This window comes from Tenrec ecaudatus, chromosome X (genome assembly GCF_050624435.1).
Source record: "Tenrec ecaudatus isolate mTenEca1 chromosome X, mTenEca1.hap1, whole genome shotgun sequence".
NCBI lineage: Eukaryota > Metazoa > Chordata > Mammalia > Afrosoricida > Tenrecidae > Tenrec > Tenrec ecaudatus.
The window spans coordinates 118,768,775-118,788,765 of record NC_134548.1 but is presented as its reverse complement, the minus strand read 5'-3'; the positions used below and the strand labels follow the sequence as shown (position 1 = coordinate 118,788,765).

At 42.8% G+C, this 19,991-nt stretch overlaps 1 protein-coding gene across 8 annotated transcripts in view; it reads right to left on the bottom strand.

Moving 5' to 3' along the window:
- Window positions 1-3,295: 3,295 nt before the first annotated feature.
- CHRDL1 (chordin like 1) overlaps window positions 3,296-19,991 on the bottom strand; it is a 161,031-nt gene continuing 144,335 nt past the window's right edge. For 3 of the 8 annotated variants that reach the window (XM_075538149.1, XM_075538151.1, XM_075538150.1), the window contains exons 9-12: window positions 18,228-18,437; window positions 11,946-12,113; window positions 8,620-8,709; window positions 3,296-5,595 (exon numbers count right to left, since the gene is read on the bottom strand). In XM_075538149.1, the coding sequence (XP_075394264.1) occupies window positions 5,465-5,595; window positions 8,620-8,709; window positions 11,946-12,113; window positions 18,228-18,437 (599 nt within the window). In that variant the 3' untranslated portion in view covers window positions 3,296-5,464. The remainder of the gene's footprint in view (window positions 5,596-8,619; window positions 8,710-11,945; window positions 12,114-18,227; window positions 18,438-19,991) is intronic. The other 5 variants (XM_075538152.1, XM_075538153.1, XM_075538154.1 and 2 more) reach the window with 3 other exon arrangements.

Below are 19,991 nucleotides of genomic sequence, written 5' to 3'. Positions count from 1 at the left end.
GATTACAACCGAGACAGTCTCAGAGTCAGTGCTCAAGGAAGCTCACGTGGATTGTCGTTTCTGCAGAGCACAATGGAGGGACAGACTGTGCCTTAATGAGCTGTACAAGTTCTCACCGATGAGTAAGCAGTATGAGTTGCGAAAGATGAGTAGGTGTTCATTAAGCAGAGACATGAGGGCATGAAGGCTCCAGAAAAAGGGATAGTGTGAAAAGGCATAAAAGCGCTAAGAACATGGCACCTTCTAGGAACTGTAGTTGTTTGGCATGCTGGAAAGACATAGAACATAAGGAAAAAGGGATTTTTGTAATGGTGGCCAAATTGGAAGGAGCTGGCAAAGCTCCACAGAGAAGGTGATGTTTGGGCAGGTTCTTTCTACATTTGTAAAAATTTGTCTGGCATATGCAAAGAAACAAAAAAGCATGGACAAAGGCACAACGGTGTAAATGTACATGAAATATTTGACAGACTGTTGGAGCCGGAGCTCTGTATTCAGGGAGTAATATCTCCCACGTGGAGGTTTCAGATGCCTCTGGTCATGCTTGGTAGAATAGTGGCGTGGAATCACTTAAAGGCCATTTTCAAAGGGACAATCTTGGTAGACTTTTTGAAGGGCACTGGCTGATCACAGGGGCTTATTAGGAAGACGTTTTAAGGAAAGAGAAAACGTCACTGGGGAGAACAAGTCTAGGGCAGTTGCACTGAGGATTTTCCCCCATCACAACAACGCACCTGCGCCTTGTTTGAGGGTACCAAGGACTGTCCCAGCAGAATTTCATTGAGACTTGATCCCATTCACAGGACAGCTTTGTTATTGCTCCTCCACCGACTTTTGTGTTGTCCCCAAACTCAAAGAACATTGAAAAGGAACATGATTTGAGTCACTTGAGGATACCAAACTACCGTATGACATTGAGGAAGGCCTATCGTACAACCTTGCTTGCTGAAAGTGAGGATGAATCGAGGCACTTGCTGATGAAGATCAAGGATTCTAGTCTTCAGCATGGATGAGAACCCATTGTAAGGAAGACCAAAAGCCTCACAACTGGACCAATAGTTAACATCATGATACAGAAGAACCCTGGTACGCGACCGCATCAGTACTCGAAAGAAAGAATCGGATTTCGACGCGAAATGTCGAGAAAAGTTTGCATCGATGCTCACCTTAAACATTGTTTAAAAAAAGCAGTTCGTGTTTTGGTCGCTCGGCGTTAGTTGGCATTGTTAGTATGCATTGCTTAAACCTTTTGCAGCTGTTTCAAGTATTTTGCTATATATTTTTTAAGTTTTTGTGGCTTTTTGTATTGTTTTTAGATAAAAACATGGGCCCTAAGGAAAAGTTTTTTTAAAAGAATCATCATGATAAGGAACTGGTTAGCCATGTTATCGATATTGTTGATGATCATTTAATAAACCCATTTAGAAAACAGTTAAGGAAACACCAAGAGCAGACCACATTAGACAGAGGTTTTTTTTTGTTTGTTTGTTTTTAGAGAAAGCCAGCCAGGTTCCAGTGAAAAAAGGCAAAGAAGGGAAAAAAAACTCCTGAAAAGCAGCTCCCAGTTGATTTGATGGAAGGGGTTTCCCTTCCAAACAATGCCTCTCTCCATCCCTCCTCTCCACATCCGTGTCCACAGACCCAGACCCTCATCGATCTCAAGGTATGGGCCATACTGTAGTTGTTAAACACTTTTTCAATGTTGTGTTTCTTATTTAAATTATATTATTTAACTCTGAACTTATTTACTTTGAAATTCCTGTCTAATGTTTTGTACAAAAAGGCAGTTAGGGTAAAAAGGTGATGGTCAATAACGGATTAATCCATTTTCTTATGGGGAAAACAGATTCAGAACTAAACTGCATCCCATCTCTATGCTCCTTCTAGAACATATTAGCGTCGAGGTCTGGGGTTCTATTATAAATGGAGAAAAAGGTTGAAGTTGTCAAGGATTTTTTTCTTACTTGAATCCATAATCAATTCTCATGGAAGCAACAGTCAAGAGATTAAAAAAATGTGTTGCATTAGGTGAATCTGCTGCACAAGATCTCTTTAGAGTATTGAAAAGCAAAGATATTACTCAGAGGACTAAGGTGCACCTCTGCATTGCATCATATGCATGTGAAAGTTGACCATTAAGTGAGGAAAACCGGAGAAGCATCGATGCATTCGAGCTGTGGTGCTGGAGAACACTGAAAGCACCTTGGACCTGCTCAAAGGACAAACCGGTCAATGTTGGAAGAAGTAAGGCCTTGCCTCCTTACAGGCAAGGACCGCAAGATTAGTCCCTAGAGGACATCATGTTTGGTAAAGTGGAGGGGCGGTGACAAAAAGACCCTTGATGAGATAGATTGACACTGTGGAGACATCAATGGGCTTCAGCAGAGGAACCACAGCGAGGATGGCGCCGCACTGGGAAGTGTTACATTTTGTTGTGCACATGGTCCCTATGAGTCAGAGTCTATTGCATGGCACCAAACAACAACTTGAAGAGTGGAGAAATCATCAGGGAAGAGCTGGAGAGATGGAACACACCACCTTCACAAGTATGCAGCCCTTGATGGTAGATATGTCAAGAAACATTTGCTTCAAATTTTGATATTTCTATTTATTCAAGGTTTCTATGATTTTGGGGGGTGATACTTTGTCTTGCCCTTGTATGTTATTTGACATATCAGTAGTACTTGACACATTCGACTACTTTCTTTCTGAAAATACTCTTATCTTGGCTTCTGTAAAAGCACAAACAGCTGATGTGGACATCTGAGGAATTTGTGTTTGGATCAATGTATGTGATAAAACTCTTACCCTCCTCCTTATACAAGTCTGTCACTGAACAGCAGGCCAAAATTGAGGTTCCTATTAAATGACCACGCCAATGGCCTCTGTCCTCAAAACTTTTAAAAGTCTTAACTTTAAGAGACCAGAAACCAATGACCAATTTCAATGCCACTTCATCCTTGAATATCCATGGTCATAAGTGATTGCTATGCAGCAGATTCTATTTTAGTGACTTTGCATGCATTGATCTATTCAATTTTTACAAGGTTGCAAACAAAGGAGAATAGACTATTGTTCCCATTTTATAGTTAGGGGCACTGACAAACACATCATGTTAGTGTAGAGTTGGGATTAAAAACTCAGGCAGTCTGATTCCAAAGTTAACCCTTCCTATGATATAGTGTGACAGGCATGTCAACATGAGTGTGAAATCGCCAAGCCTCACATATCACCTGAAGCTACCCAATGCAAGGACAATATTAAACAGAGGCAATCACTCACACAACACCAGTGTAGATGACATTTCAAAATTAATTTTAAGTTTATTAATTTAAAAATCTAGTAATACAGTGACTACATAAATAAGTACCCTAGGTAGGCACTTGTCCTGTGCAAGGAGTGAAATGGCAATCCTGTTATGTTATTCTTAACTTGCTTACAGATGTTAACTCTAAAATGGCTACAGCTGCTAAGTGATGCTTATGATACAAATAAATACACAAGAAGAACCACATCTATTCTTCTCTACTAACAAAAGGTGGCATGGCCTCTGCCGCTTCTCTCCTACTCCCTACCCAACACAAAACACCGGGGGCAGGATGGGAAGGGGAAGCTCCTGCTTCCAGCAGCACTTTGGAAAGGTGTGTCGTAGGACCTGGAGGCAACAGTCTAGCTCTCTGGGTGTTCCCTGAAGCTTGAGCTTTTCGAGAACACCAGGGTGGCAGGCCCTTGAAGTCCTCTTGATTTCCCCCTCCCAAAAGGAATCACTGCTTTAATTCACAATCTGATTACTAATCAGTACCATGGAGATACTGCCACCTCTGGTTGAGGTGGCACCAGCTGTTTAATATGCCTTCCCCTCCCCCAAACAATGTTCTCTGGTCTTTCAACTAAGATGATCTATCCCATTTTGAGAGGGCATGGGAGGGGCTGGGGAGAGAGAGGCTTGATCTCATGAAGGCCACAAGACTCTTGTGTTTCTTTCTAAAGACAGGCTCCCTTTTATTTCCAGCTTGTCAAAAAGATTAGGTCTTTTATGAGTTTTCCTAGTGGCGTAAAATACTCTAAGAAAAAGGTCTTTTCACAAGTGAGGGAATATGGAATTCTGATGTCCTTAGCACTTCTGTCCAAGCACTCATTCATTCCCTTCTGAGGCAACAGATCTAGAGAGCAGCCTTGAGATGCTGACTACGGAGCATATGTAGCTTTCTCACAGAGGTGATATCTCAAGCCAGACTTCAGAGTGGATAATGCTGTTCTGGTATTGGACTCCAAATAGACAGTTTAGGGGTCACCTTCTCTAAGATCCTTGGTTCAAATCCAGGCCTGGTCATTTAAGAGTGGGTGATAGGAAGGTTTAGGATAACAATCCCTACTTGAATTGCCAGCTCCTCCAACGAATAACTCTCTCACGTTATAATCCAACACACAGAAGCCCACGAGAAGGGAGTCACTTGGCAGAGGGAAAAAAAAAATCTACCTTTCTACTTACAGAAAGAAAACTGCCCCTTTATGGAGTTCTTAGATTTTAATTATTTAAACAAAAATTTCTAGCCACAAAACTCTGGCCTTGGGAAACATTAGTTATTATTGAGAAATAAGTGACAGTTTCACTGACAGGTATTCATGCCTTTCTTCAGTAATTATTTAATCTTATATGGAATCAAAATCCAAGTCTACCTTTTTTATGCAGCACCCACTCCCCCCAAGGTTAGTGGGGAAGAGGAGGAGGGATAGTGTCATTAGGGAAAAGTGATACACTACTTCACCCTAAAGCTGACTCTAAAATGGTCTTCTTCCTGCCACCATGGTTGGTAATATCAGCAACCACACCAAAATCTCAAAAGGCAGAACGTTCTGTTCTTAATTTCTTATTTATTCGCTTGGGTGTCCACAACATCCAAGCTACTTGGGATCTGGGCAAAGGAAAGGAGATAGAACCTAGGCTGTCCTTGCCTCCAAAGGGTAGTTCACTGTGTGTACATTTGTGTGTGTGTGTGTGTGTTAGGAAGCGGTGTGGTGGTGGTGGTAATATTTTTTAAACACAAGACGTTCTAAAATCCAAAAAGTATAATTTCATACAAATAATTATTTTGGACCCCCAAACTCCTACTCAAGCAATTTTCTTTCTCTCATTTTCATTCTAGACTAAAATCCCAGGGTCCGGTTTGCTCTGTAACCTGGAAAGAAATGTGCTTCTCTAAGAGACTAGAGTTGGGCTGTGGTGTTCTATCCCCTCTTCCTCCCACAAAAAACGTCAAGGGTCTTCTAGTCTCTTGAGAGGCGATGCTGAAGGACTGACGCGCCACCCCACACAAAGGAGCAAGTTATGCTGTGCATGGCATGAATAATGGACTGCTATTGAGTTGGAGATTTTAGAACACTGTTGACTTAAGCAAAATAAGCCTGCAGTCCAGCTGCAGCTTGAGTTTTCCGGCTTCACCCTCTCCACTCCTGGCTGTCGCCTCTAACAGTGGCCCTTTTCAGACTTCTCCAGGTATAAAACTTTGACCAAATCTTCAAGTTCTGTTCTGCACACACGACTTGAACACATCTGGCTGATCTGAGCTTCCCCTTCAGTGAATATCTTCCACTGGCCTGCAAGAAAAACACAGAGTAGCCAAGAGAATGTAAAAGGAGAGCGCTGAGCAAATCAAGAGTCAAACCAATATATTCAGTCCTTACCCACTCACTCATGCACCCATCAGGGACTTTGGAACACAAATGTGAGAGGGATCCAGAAAGGGGAGGGGGGGCCTGGGGCAGATAGAGAAAATGGGCCATGGGCTTTTCATTTCAACACATAGCATTGGTAAGAGGCCCAAGAATAATATGTAACTTGCTTCTTCAAGAGTAAAATGTAAGTATTATGCCTGGAATCTTGACAGTATATTTAGCATTTGCAAAATGCTCCCTTTTCCATTTGTTGGCGATTTCGGCAGCTCCCTCGACCTAACAAGGTACTGTGGGAAGGGATGCCTGGGATCTGACTGAGGCTTCACTAACTTACCCACGGCCATTGAGTCCAGTCTGACTCACAGCGCCCCGGCCGAGGGTTTCCCAGACTGTACATCTTTACGGGAACAGACAGCCTTCTCCTTCTCCTGAAGAATGGCTGGTGAGGTGGAACCATTGAGCTTTGGATTCGCAGGCCAATGCTTATCCCACAACTCCACCAGGGCTGCTTGTGCTAACCCTTTGGATCCCCAAGTATTGGCTTGGGCTACTTGATTCTGTACAGCTCTTGTCTCTGTTCCTGCCACCCAAAGGGGAATACACATGTATTAAGCCCCTGCTGAATCCTGCACCAGGGCGCTGAATGGCCTTGCTAGCAAGCGGAATGCATGGGGTTGTGAATGTTGCAGACACAATTAGGTTAAAACTTAGCACCCTATCATTTGATCTCCCTTAGGATCCATTGAAATTTGTTACAGTTTTTAATGTGTTCTACTTTCTTTTCCATTGAGGCTTTTATCAGTTTTACTTTGTTACTGTTGTTATTTTTTGTTGATTTTTTTCTTTTAATGTTTTTCTTTATATGCAACCCAGGACAGGTAAGTCTGTAGAGACAGTAGCGGAATTAATGGTCCCTTGGGGGTATGTCAGGAGAGGTTGTAGGGAAATGGCGAACTAATAATGATGAGTATAAGAATGAAGAAAATGTTCTGGGAACGATTGTGATGGTTTTACAACACTTCTTGACGTGATGGAACTATTGACTTGTGTGCTATGCTAACAATATATCAATACAACTTGGGGGGGGCTGCTTGCTCACCTCTGCTTTCACCCAAGTCTATGCTCTGTTCTTTAGCATCCCTAAATTCCCTCCACGGCTCCATATATAGTTCCATTCTCCTCTCCTGGGATCTGTTTCCATGCCGGGCCAATGCAGCTATATCCCTTCCATTATCTGTTATTTATGGTCGTGTTCTTTGCCCTTCCCTGTTTTCTCTGCTGCCTCCATGGAACTGTACCACTGCCAAAGTTTCCCTACCGATTTCCCCATTCTAGCCTGTTACATGAGCAAATATTTTTGCTTACAAGTTCTGTGCTGGACACTGGAAACCCCTTTAGGTCTTGGCCCGTCCCTTTTCTAACCCTCAAGGTCCTTGAAGGGCAAGATGTTCCTTCTCCTGCCATTCCCTGGCTGTGTTAAATAACCTTTGTCAGGAACTTCTCGCCCTAGGCATCTTCAGTTTTCTTATTGCTGTGCTCCCAGTGCTGTAACCAGGAGACCTCTGAGCCCAAGGAAAACCAGCGCCTCCTAATCAGGAGCCTCTTCTGAACCTCTTCTCTCTTCCTGCCTATATGGAGACCTGGCTACCTTCCCTGGGAGCTCCATTTTTTGGCTTCTTTATCCCTTGGTTCCTTCCCTCAGCCCATTCTCTCTGCAAGGCCCATGATATAAAGGAATGGTGCTTGTTCTTCTGATTGGCCAGATGAACCTGAACAACCACTTCATTTCCCACTTCCTTTAACTGCACACAGTTGGAGGTCTATCTCACATTCTGATGGCAATGGGCAAAGAGTCATGTCATTGATCCTGAGACCCCAGATTCTGCCTCCGTCATTCCTGGCTCACATGGAAGGATGTATCGCTCCTTCATCTGAGTTAGTTTTGGTTGCATGCACTGTATGTTCTCCTAGTCTCTGGCAGAAGAGAATAGAAGTGACCACGTCCACCCTATTGCCAGCTGCCTCTTGGCTATCTCTGCTCAACTAACTCTTAAGTAACTTACTCTAAACATGTTCCAAGTAACCCTCATTATTTTCACCAATATCTACCTAGCTTTGGGATTTTCCTTTGGTCAATGGGTATTACCATTCACCCAGTCTATAAAGCTGTTGAATCATTTCTCTGCTTGATACCTGATTTTGCGGACTTCACTTCAGAGCTGTCTCTCCCATGGACCTCTCCCCCTCTGTCTCATCGACTTAATACAATGCAAGAGCTTAGTATTCAAACCATCACCAGCCGCCTTCCTAGCGGCTTTCTTTTTAGTCTACACAACAAGAAGCACCTCTTCCTAAAACTTACACACACACACACACACACACACACACACACACACACACACAGAGCTTCTCAGTGCCTAGTGGTACCAAATACCAAGGCTCCATCTGGCGTGTGAAGTGGAAGAGCTGCAAGGACACTCCGGTATGAGAATACTTTTAAACATGCATGACCACCCAGGTGCAGTGCCCAAAGGGCCAAACAGAGTTTTGATGGAGCCAGGGATAAGATTGACATGCTCTTTCTCTCATCTCCAACACCCAATGCAAAGTTTCCACAACGATCAGAATTCTTGAGAGCTGTCTCCACCCCCTGGAAGCTCTGGGTTGGCTACTCCAGACCTCTTGACCTGAGCAGCATATACCCAGACTCCACCTGAGTTGGTACTCATCACTTCCAAGCCTTTCCATTCACATTTAGGCACCCCAGTCATGAAGGAAGTCACCCAGGGTAGAACTAGCACATCCGCTAAAGTTGCTTATGACTGTTGCTACAGTTCACCGAAGAAGCAGAGGGACTTTCTTCGGGAGGTGGGTGGGCTCTGCTCCATTCAAAACTGAATGCCATTGCCAGGGTGGAGGTAGTAAACAAAGATCAGTGGCACTTACTCAAGGTTGTCCTGGTCACCAGCTTGAAGTGATGGAGCTCCTCAAACATCCTCTTGGAGATCTTCTCAATATGGAAGTGCTGTAGGATGCCTGGAGTCAAGCAAAAAGTGGGGCAGGTGGTCAGGCGCGTCGCTCTGGAACCACCGACTCCCTTTTCTGCTTGGGCTGAGCATATCATCTCATTACTGGGGCTTAGGAGTATCGAGCTGGGCTGTGTAATGTGCTTAACCAAGAACTTGGATGGCTCAATACTTATAATTGACTCCATTTGTTTCCTTGGCTCGATGGCCTCCCCTTGGCTTTTCTAGGGGATGGAGATAAGGGAACTAGTGCTGTTGACTATGGGAACCCCACCCTACCCCCTTCCCAGGAAAAGCAACATGAAATCATGCATGGGTGCTGGTTGGAGCTTCTTCAGCCAAAGGCAGTATAAGAAACGCTGCCCTTGCCCTAAGTCTGGGTAACGTGCCTGCCAAACCACTGGGCAGCTCTCCTGGCTAAGCAATGGGAGCCAGCAGGAGAAGTGCAAGCAGGTAGTGTGTGTAAATGGAGAAGCCACCCCTGTTTTTAAACTCACGGAAAAGCGTATTTTCCTTTGGGAAATAACAGCTCCTTTACTCTTGTTAAAATAAAAAGTGAGGAAAGTTAAAGTGGTTTCTAAAGCCTCAATTTTGTCTGAGAAGGTCTATGTGTGTGTGTGTATGTGTGTGTGTGTGTGTGCGCTTAAATCCGACTACCAGATAAACAACTGAAAAATGCCTTGCAGTTAAAGAGCTGCATGCTACCAGCCCATTTCAATAACACTCAAGATGCCTATAGGGGGTGAAATCAATGAAGAGGAGGTTTTTCTCGGCACAGCAAGCACAAACCTTGACTGCCCAGCCCTGTGAGTAAGAGGCTACTCAGATGCTGTACTGAAGTCGAAACCCATCTGTGTGGGGAAAGAGATCAACAGTGAGCCCTACTGCTAGTAACGTCAACAGGACAGTCCTTTTCCTAGGTGGTCAGCTATGAATGAGCTAGGTAGGTAGATATAGAAAACTCAACATTCCTCAGGGTCGAGCAAAAATAAGCATGGAGGCAAAACATGCCATTTTTTAAAATGTTCTATCTTATTTTAAGGTACCCTGGTGGCACAGTAAGTTGTGTGTTGGACTGCTAAACACGAGGTCAGCAGTTTGAAACTACCAGCCACTACATGAGAGAGAGATGACGTTTCCTACTCTCACAAAAGTTTACAGCCTTGGAAACCCATAGGGGCAATTCAACTTTGGTGGTAGGGGGTGAGAGCAGTGTTTAGTGGCAGGGGGGGCAGGGGGGCGGAGATTCACACTGAAACAAACCCATTACCATTGAGTCCATTCTGATTCATAACAACCTTATAAGATCGAGTAGAATTCCTCGTTAAAATTTCTAAGACTGTGAATCTTGACAGAAACAGATAGTCTTGTTGTTCTCCTAGTGAGTGATCAGTGTGTTGCTTGAACCACCGACCTTGTGGTCAGCAGCCCCCAAATGCATCACCCAGAATGCCACCAGAATCAAAGACAGAAAGATGGTTAAGGGGTGACATGCTTCTCAACATATGATACCTGCATTAGAATCATTTGACTGTGTGTCTAAGATGCAAATGCTTAGAACTTACCCAAAGCCTACTCCATTCACAGCTCTTGAATGGGCAAAAGAATTGTATTTTCAAACACCTCTTTGTGTGGTTCTGATGCACCCTGAAACTTGAGGTGAGTGCCAGTTCATGAGGGATACAGAATCTCAGCTGGTGGTCACACGTTGGGCTGTGATCCACATGGTCAGCAGTTTGAAACCACCAGAAGGTTCGTAAGAAAAAGACTGGGCTTTCTAATCCTGTAAACAGTGTACAGTCTCGGAAACCCACAGGGGTCACTATGAGTCAGCATTGACTCAGCGGGTGTGAGTTTGGTTTGGGAGTTTTATGTCTATGGAATGGTTTAAATAGCAGAAAGATCTCACACAGAGTAAAGTGAATGAAGTTGCTTACGATGGTCAGTGGAATAATCAGGAAAGAAATGGAACAACAGGATTGAAATAATTTGTTCCGTGAGACTGTACTCTTCCTAGGGGCACAGATGATGCCCTCAAAATAAATAAATAAATAAAGGTGTCTTTCTTCAAGAATACATAGAATAATTCTAAAGATTTAACTTCACACTAAATCAACAGCTGCATGTTTGTTGAGCATCGTACAGTAAAGAAAGATAAAATCTAACACTTTGTCATTTATCTCCCCTTTCATCCATTTTAAATTAGTCCTAGTTCTATTTTCTGCTTCCTTTGCGATTGATGTTTTTCTGTTTTACTTTGTTATTGTTGCTAATTTTTATAACGTTTTCCAGGAGAGGTAAATCTGTAGGAACAGTAACTGGATTAATGATTTATTGGGGGTAAGGTAGGGGAAGTTGGGGGGAAATGGGGAGCTAATAACAATGAGGACAAGAAAGAGGAAAATGTTCTAAAATTGATGGTGGTGGTGATTGTACAACCCTTTTGATATGATTGCACTGCTGAATTGTATGATAAGTGATTTATATGGCATTAAAATTTTCCTTAAAAATTAAAGGATCGTGGCTTGCACTCAGGAAGCTCTCAAAGTTAACTGTTCATATTAAAATTACTCACAGAGCTTAAGAAAACACAACAGTACAAAACAGCACTGGTGCCCAGGCCCCATCCTAGGCCAGTTAGTCAGGCTCTTGCGCGGTGGGGCCCAGGCATTGGTGCTCTTTAAAACAAAGTCTACTAGATACCCACCTGTAGAGGAATGGAAAAATAACTCTGGTGCTCACATACAATGGGATATTATGTGTCTCTAAAAACAATGATGAAACAGTCAAACACCTCATGATAATGGAAAGTTTGGAAGACACTTTGCTCAGCAAAGTGAGTCAATCTTTTGAGGGCAAATATTGTATGAGACCACCATTGTAAAATAAACTGATAAAATGTTTTTCACACCCAAAGAAAGAGACTTAGAAGGCTATGAAGCACAGGGGAGGGAAAAGGTAGAAATTATGAGAAGGGAGGAAATATAAAGGGGGGTGTCTTTTAGATTATAGATGAGTCTGATACACAATCAGTGTTTGGTGAGGTGAAAAAGACAACAGTCTTCAAGGATGAATGAATACTTTGTAGCAAAATGCACAATTAAACTTAAAGGTAATAGTCACAAAATTTGTGGGCATATTTTAGTTCTAAGTAACCTGGAAAAGTTTTGACCCAAATAGAAGAATAAGCTGAAATAAAATTAAGGTGAGTCTTCCCATCATTCCTTGTGCCCTCTAATTGCTCACCTTTTCGAATGGTCCAAACATGGACCTCAACCTGAGGTGGTCTCTCAGTCTCCAGTGCTATTTTTCTGGTGGTCTCTCCATCCTCCATGAACACAGATGCATACACTGGCATCGTTTCTTCTCCACAGAAGTAGCCCTTGCTGTCAAAGCTTTGGCTTGGAAGTTCTTCTGGAAACAGGAGGCAGGGAGAGTTTTGTCATGATTTTCCAAAAGCAAAAGTGAATCTCATAGATGTGTGCATCTTACTGTTGTCAATGCCATGCATTTCTCAAGTGTGGAAAATGAACGAGAAGCTTCTGACGGACGTCCCACTCGTACTTCATTTGCCTAGCATTGACTCACCCTGAACGAGCCACCAAATCACAAAGGAGCACACTACAGTCTACAGGATGGCAGAACCCACAGTTCTGTAGAACACAGGCCCCCAAAGGAAATTGGTTTCACTTCCTGCCCTCACTAAGAACTGGACATTCATGAGGAGGAGGAAGAATGTGGCCAGGTACAACTCCCCCGGGCATGAAAATGAACATAGACTTTTCTACACGGGGTCAGGCTTATGGTCTGTCCAGTCCAGTGTTGCCAACAGCAGCTCAGGGCATGGGATGACAGAGGGCCTTGGTTAACTTCCCTGGCATCACTTAAATATATTTAGAAACCATGTATGACCCTCATTTATGTGCATATATTTACCCAAATGATCTATCCAAATTGGCTTGACATTTCTGAATGCTCTTTGATTTGTTTGTAAGGGGAATATTACTAGATCAACATTTGTGCCAGAACCTAGATGTCAGATTAGTCATATGTATGCTCTGTCAAATGAACAGCTCTGAGACACACCAAACATGGCCCAATCCCTCAACTGTGGATCATTTAGTATGCAAACTAGAATGTTGCATTTCAGCTCCCAGACAAAAAAGATATTAGCCCGGTGATCCTCCCTGTTCCCTCCACCTTCCTCTCCTGAACCCAAACAAAAATACCTCCCGGTTGGTTGTTAGTGAGTTCATGTCTTTGCTCGCCTCCAAATCAGCACCCTTCACAGCTACATATTTTAAATGGACATTGGGATCAGGGTCAGCCAAGAGAAGCCATAGACACTCCCCAAATTGGAACCTGTGCAGAAGCCCTCTGTAAGAAGATCCAAACGGCTGGGGATGAAGACATTGAACGCTGTGTACTTGGAATCTGTGCCTCTGATTAGGGAGTCTCGCTGTTCGCCAATCAGACACATTTGGATTAGACATCGTAAACAAATTGTTGTCTTCTGTCTTCTGTAGACTTGATTAACTTTTCCAGCCTGCCACCATTTGGCCACTACAGGGACAAAACCATAGTCTTCTCTGGCTCGATGGCTCAATTTGTCTATTCTCCAAGAATCCAACTGCCTTTTGTGTCTTGTCCTGCTTTTTAGCAATCCGGTGACTCAGTTGGCTAGTCTTTTTGACTCTATGTTAGGAAGTGAACGGCTGTGTGCTAACACATTTTGATTCGGGTGGGGAGGGGGCTGGGAAGAGAGGGAAGTAGGCCCTGACTGTACAGGGGTAACTATATATTCAGGAATCACCTTGAGAGTAAGATCTGGCTAAACTGTGCGATCATCAGCTCAATATTGGCCAGGACTATAAGCAGCATAGGAAATGGATGGTGGCACAAGAAATATTTATGTGCTACAAATTCATCCTGTCCCATAACATCCTCCCCTCCACGAGCTTAATTTCCTAGCCCAGAGAGCAAGACCCCTTAGTAACACAATCCTAACTGGCATTTGGAACTATTTCAAGTAAGTAAAATGTGTCCTCGGAGCTCCCTACTTGGGCACCATCTGCCTCATGGCACACTCTCCACCTCAATGATGGCCATTCGCCTTCTTAGGTTTCCTTCTGGAGAAGCATGCCATGCAGCTCACCTTCCATGAGAAAGCTTCTGTTCTGAGCTCCACTTGTTCTCGCCAATACTAAGAGGCCAGTCCACACATTGCCTGATGAAGGAGATGTACTAACCCAGACCAGGAGTGTTTTATGTTATCACAGGGACCTTTAAGACCATATCCCAACAAAGTACGGAAATTCATTGGCACTGAAGTGGTAGGTTAGGGGTTAGGGGGAGGTTCTACTTTAGAAAGTGGAAGTCTTACACAGCCCTGCAGGTAACTACTGATTTGCAAGGCAAGACCAGGCCAGCCTCTACCAGAGCAGGGTTTTTTTTTGGCCCAAATTTGTTATGGGAATAGCCTGCATTCATTTGTTACCACAAGAAACTTTTGTCTTGGTCAGCAGTGAATTTCATGTATTGCTTATGAGTCAGAATGGCCTCGATGACAGTGAGTTATCAACATGAAATAACTGAATATATTAGTCTTATTTTCTTCTACCATCTCTCCCCCTTCCTCCCTTGTTCCTTTGCCTTATGTCATTAAAATTTTTTTTGCCAAAATAGATATTTATTTATAAATTATGTAACTACTGTACCCATATATTATAAAACAGACATGGAAATATAAATTCTGAAAGGCTGAGAAAAATGAAATTCTAACATTTTTCATTCCATTTTCCTTGGCAAGCATCCTTCTTTGAAGAGGACCTGTATAAGCACTTCAAATTTTATGGTTGGTTTAAGGCAACTGTCTGTATTTGTGGCCGGCCTCCCCCTTATGTCATTTTTAAGAGTCCAATTATGACATGATCTTCCTCTTTTTCACCCCTTCACATCACTCAAGACAACACCCATATCATTTTCTTCAGACAAGTCTTCCCTGACCAGCCTTTCAAAAGTGCTCCCCTCCCCATTCTCTTGATTCAGCTTCATGTCAAACCCATCTCTTGCTCCTGCTCTATCTTTATTCACTGCACCCACCACAACCTAAAGGCATTTGATTGGTTTCTGTTGAGTTGTCTTCTCCCCCTAGAACAGAAGCACTCTAAGGACAAGTAGTCCTTGTCATGTTTGTCTCGATCTGAAGTGCCTGTAACAGTGTCTGACACAGAGTTGACATTAACTCCCTACTTCCAGATTGCATGTGTGACTGGGTACATGCCCTTTGAAGCTTGCTAGGTGCTGCCGGCCTGGAGGAGGTATGCTGGGCTGTGTGGACAGTGAGTCTCGTTAGGCCATCAGGACTATCAGGAATGACTAAATGTGTGCTCGTTTGGGTAGCACATATACTAAAAGTAGGAATGAGTCCACATGCAGACACTGAGAGACAGGTTCATAAAATGGGACAGAAACTCTTTTCTCATTGCAGGTTGCCCAAGGAGTCCTTCATCGCCACTCCCTGGACCAGGGGGGCAAGCAGGAAAGATGGCTCTTTCAGTGCAAGGTTCGTCCATCTTTAATGTATTGCCAACTGAGATTTTAGAGGGTGGTTTTTAACATACATTTATTATGTTTTCTAATTACAAAGGTAATAGAGGATTATGTTAAAAATGTAGGAAATACAGATATACAACAATAAGAGCATAAGAATTATCCTTAATTCAGACACTCAAAGATGGCCACTGTGAACATTCTGCCATACACCCTTCCAATCTTAACATCCTGATATATATCCTTCCAGTATTAAAAAAATATTGATTAAGCATATATAAACATTTACTTTTATTTCAGCTCGTGATATCATGTACATATTGTTTTGTAGCTTGCTTTTTTACTTAATATCTTGCAAACATCTTTCCTTGCCATTAAATCTTGGCCTACAATGATTTAACAGGGTTGTAGAACACTCCACAGGATAGATGTCATTAGATGCCATGAAGTCAATTCCAACTCATTGTGGCACGATGTACAACAGAACAAAACACCACCCAGTACTGAGCCATCCTCGTGATTGTTGTGTTTCAGCCCTTTGTTATAGTCACCCTGTCATTCCATCTCCAGGAGGGCCTTCCAATGTAACGCTGACCCTTGACTTCAACAAGCATGATGTCTTTTTCAAAGGACTGGTTTTCTCCTGATAACTTGTCCAAAGTATGTGTGACAAAGTCTTGCAATCCTCACTCCTAAAGGAAATTTATTTAACCATTCCCAAAATGACACTTTTATATTGGTTCCAAATTTTCATTGTTGTAAATAGTACTGCAACAAACATCCTTGTATTTATTTTGTGTGTGTGTGTGTGTGTGTCTGATCTCTTTCTTAGTATTGGAATGAAGATGCTGAGCCAACTAGTACATACATGAACGTTTTGATAAATATTACCAACTTCAAGGGGCAATTATTTAATAGATGATGCCCATTGTGTATCTGCTTTTTAAACTTTTAAAATTCTTTCTTATAAGAATCAGCTGGATCAATAGACCCTTAAGCACACAATGAAATAAGATTTAGCCTGAAGGTCTGAGATTCAAATTTAAGTATTTTGTAATTAGAAGATTTATCTTATCTGGTGAAAAATTTTTTTTAACTCTTGCACTGTTTTTATAGCCATGTATGTGTTTTAACTATGTTTCATTTTTTTTCAAGTTTTTGTGTTTTTGTTTTTCATGTTCTTAGTGTAAATTAGTGGAACGTTAAAATTTCAGATCATCAAATTTATATTCAATAGTATAAATAATTAATCAGATTACTAAAGTAAACTAATAACTTACCCTTTAATCCCTCCTTGATTTCTCTTCTTCCTCTAATGGGCTACTATCTTCCATTTCACCCACATTAACACTTATCAACAGTCTAGCCTGGCTATCTCATAGCAATTTTAAAAAGAATTTGATTTTCCCAAACAAATTAAACACCATGAGCTGAGGAAGCTCCTTTACAATGTTTCCATCTTACTGCAGAGCCACATATACCTACTGAAGGAATTGCACGTGGCTCACAAGGCACCGTTTCCTGACCCCTGGGCTAAACCATCATTTCTGGAGATGGGAAGCACTTCCTTTTAGAAGCTTTCTGGGTGAGAAATGTGCAGAGTTTTCAGAACCACTGTCCATTGCATCGAAGATGCTCAATGCCTTTCGCCTGCTTGGTCATGAGGAATTGCCTAAGATGAAGGAATCAATGATTTAACCCTCTGCTGACATGTAAGAATGTTTCGTTTTGCATCTGTGCTTTTAGAAACGCTTGGCAGGCAGGCAGAGTAATGATAAAGGCATGTTCCTGGAATTGATTGATTCACAGACTTCTAGCGCTAGACAGGCCCTGAGAAATCATCTCTTTGGATTCCTCTATTTTGCAGAAAAGTTAATGGAGGACACACAGAGAATCTGGCGGATCCAGGTCTTGAATCCTTGATTACAGAATCCAAAATCAACCCCAATACTGCCAACCTCCTGCCATCTAGTCCATTCTGACTCGCGGCAGCCCCATAGGGCAGAGTAGAACTGCTCCAGGGAGTCTCCAAAGCTATGAACCTGTGTGGAAGCCGACTGCCTCGTCTTTCTCTCATAGAATTGCTCCCTCTTCCAGTTAGCATCAGCGTTTGGGTTTTCCAAGGCTCCTTTCCAATACAATATCATTTTTAGCCATCATTGTAAGGCATTCATTCACCTTTTAAAAATGTCATTTTCTACTAGCCTAGAAAGTCACCTGGTTTCTAGGCCTTGGCTTTATTATCAATCAGTTATGTGCTCTGGGCAAGTCATTTTTACCTCCATTTTCTCATCTGTAAAAGAGAAACAATTATGAGCGGATAGAATTTTAGAATTTGAAGAGAATGTGGCAATGAATAATTCCAAACTTCTCATTGTACAGATGAGGTTTCTGAGGCTCAAAGTAGACAGGACATAGTTTTTGCAGTCACACAACAAACTAGAGAATTGGAAGAGTGGGAAGAGAATCCCACCTAATTTGAAATTAAAATTCCATTCAAATGTCATTAGTAACTGAATAAACTGAAACTTATGATCTATTCTATAAAAAATAAGAAAGAAAATTGGACAAGAACCCAGCTCCTTGCACAATAACTCAACCTGCGTCACACCCTACCGCCAGGTAATGTGCTTTCATGAGTGAAATGGTGATGTAATTTAAAAGTGCGACTGTTATTTCTGGTGATCGTGATAATCTCATTTCTCTACTACTTAGAAATGGGACTTGGAACAAATGGGTCGATGGCATGGTACACAAAAGCAAATTCCCCCGCCCCCCATTTTTCACACTAGTAAATTTCTTCCAAGCAACCATCTTATCAGCCTGTCAAGAGAGGAGAGAATTGTTTATTATCATTGGAAGTGTGGCCATTAAAATGATATGTCAGAATGATTATGCTTTTGATGCTCAACTGATATTGAAAACAACCATAGGAGGATCTTAGTCAACCAAAGGCAGGGCCTCCAACCAACGCACCTTTTGACTTTTTACCTGGACACACCTTGCAGCACTTCCCATCTATTTTTTGAGGATACTTGCAGGGGTATCGACTGGGGCAGTGGATTTTCTTACACTCCTGCTTGGTGACATTACAAGTGCACAGCACACACTCGACAATGCCAAATGCCCGGAGGTTTGGATGCCAGGACTCGCCATGGGAATAGGTCTTTCCATTGGAAACACACACTGGAAGAGAACACAGGACTGGAAATTAAAGACTAGTGAGCTGAAATAGACCCTTGTGCTCAGAACCCTCTGTAACCCAGGTGGTGGACTCTATAAGACATCAAGTTTTCTTTGGTCTTATCATTGGCTGTGGGGACATGGACAGAGCAGCCTCCGCACTCAAAACACAGGGTCAACAGCCATCTAGTTTGTTCACCAGCAGTCTCTGGATGCTCAGAAGCGATATATGAGGGAGCTTCAAAAAGGTCGTGGAAAAATTTTATAATTTTATTATAATTTTTCCACACACTTTTTGAAACCCCCTTATATAATAGACCTTCAATCAACATGTGTTTGGTTTTTAATGCATGTGTGTGACAGTGCGTTACTGTGAGTCGCAGATCTCTGACAAAGCATGTAGTGTTAATGCAACTCCATAGAGGATATATAGCCAAAGTCAAGGTCATTCCAGACATGAAAATTTATCAGAGAAATTTGCTGTCCAGTGAGGCTAGAGGCAAAAACTGCTGCTCTTCCCATAGGGTCTGTGTTGTTTTTTAACCCCAGATCCTGAGGAAAATCCATTCAGAATGTCAAATTCTATCAGCACAAGATATGCCAACATAGATGGGTATGGAGTTCAATGGTCCAGACCCACTTTCTAGAGTAGGAAAGAAGGTGTGCCAAATAGAACCTACTTTTTAAGAGACTGTGAAAGGGCAGACTTGTAAGTCTCAACGCAGGGCAGTTTAAATTTCTGTCCCATACCTCATCGCGGTTGTAGAGCTCCTGCTTCCGAGAGTCCTGCCTGCCTCACAGATACCCCTTTGCGATCTCACAGTTGTGGAATGGCAAGGGAAGTCGTGGGCTCCGTGTTTGCTGAGGGGCCTCGGAAAAGCAAGCATCTGAGCTGCATGCCTAGAGGCCAAGGAAGGGAAAGGGACCACAGGAGCATCCGCAATGCAAATCGACCCCAATGCATCTGGCCTCTGCTGCAAGGCATGGAGCTAGGCCCCAGGATCAGAAGCGCACAGGCGTGCAAATGAGAAAATCTGGGAATGAATCCTTTCCCCTTTTTGAAAGCATTAAGTGGTTCTGGAGATTTTGAGCCATGACTGGGGCTGGGCCTGGGACTGGGTGTGTTTCTCGTTAATCCCATCACCTCATCAAAGCCAGGGAGACCTGTCGGCATCCCCATCAACAACATCTCTAGGGTGGGTTGTATCACTTCAGGCGGGGCTAGGGTGGGAGAAAGAGTCCCACTTGGGGCATTTCTAGGAATTGACTGATTTGGCTGCAAGACAAGGGCCTCAGAAGGATGACTCATTGGGCAATTTCTTTCTCATCCAGTCCACTGGGCCATATTAGGAAACATGGACAATGTTGGCTGCCTTTTCTTATCCTCTGCAAGAACTGCTAGAGTTCTGGGCACTCTAACAGATCCATTTCCCACAAAGATTTCCAAGAACCTAAACCTGTAGGGAGGTTCCCAACCTTACAACGAGTCAGGCTAGGTACTTGATACCTAAACTGTAGGGCCCAGGCTATGTACACGATGAAAGGGTAAGAAATGAC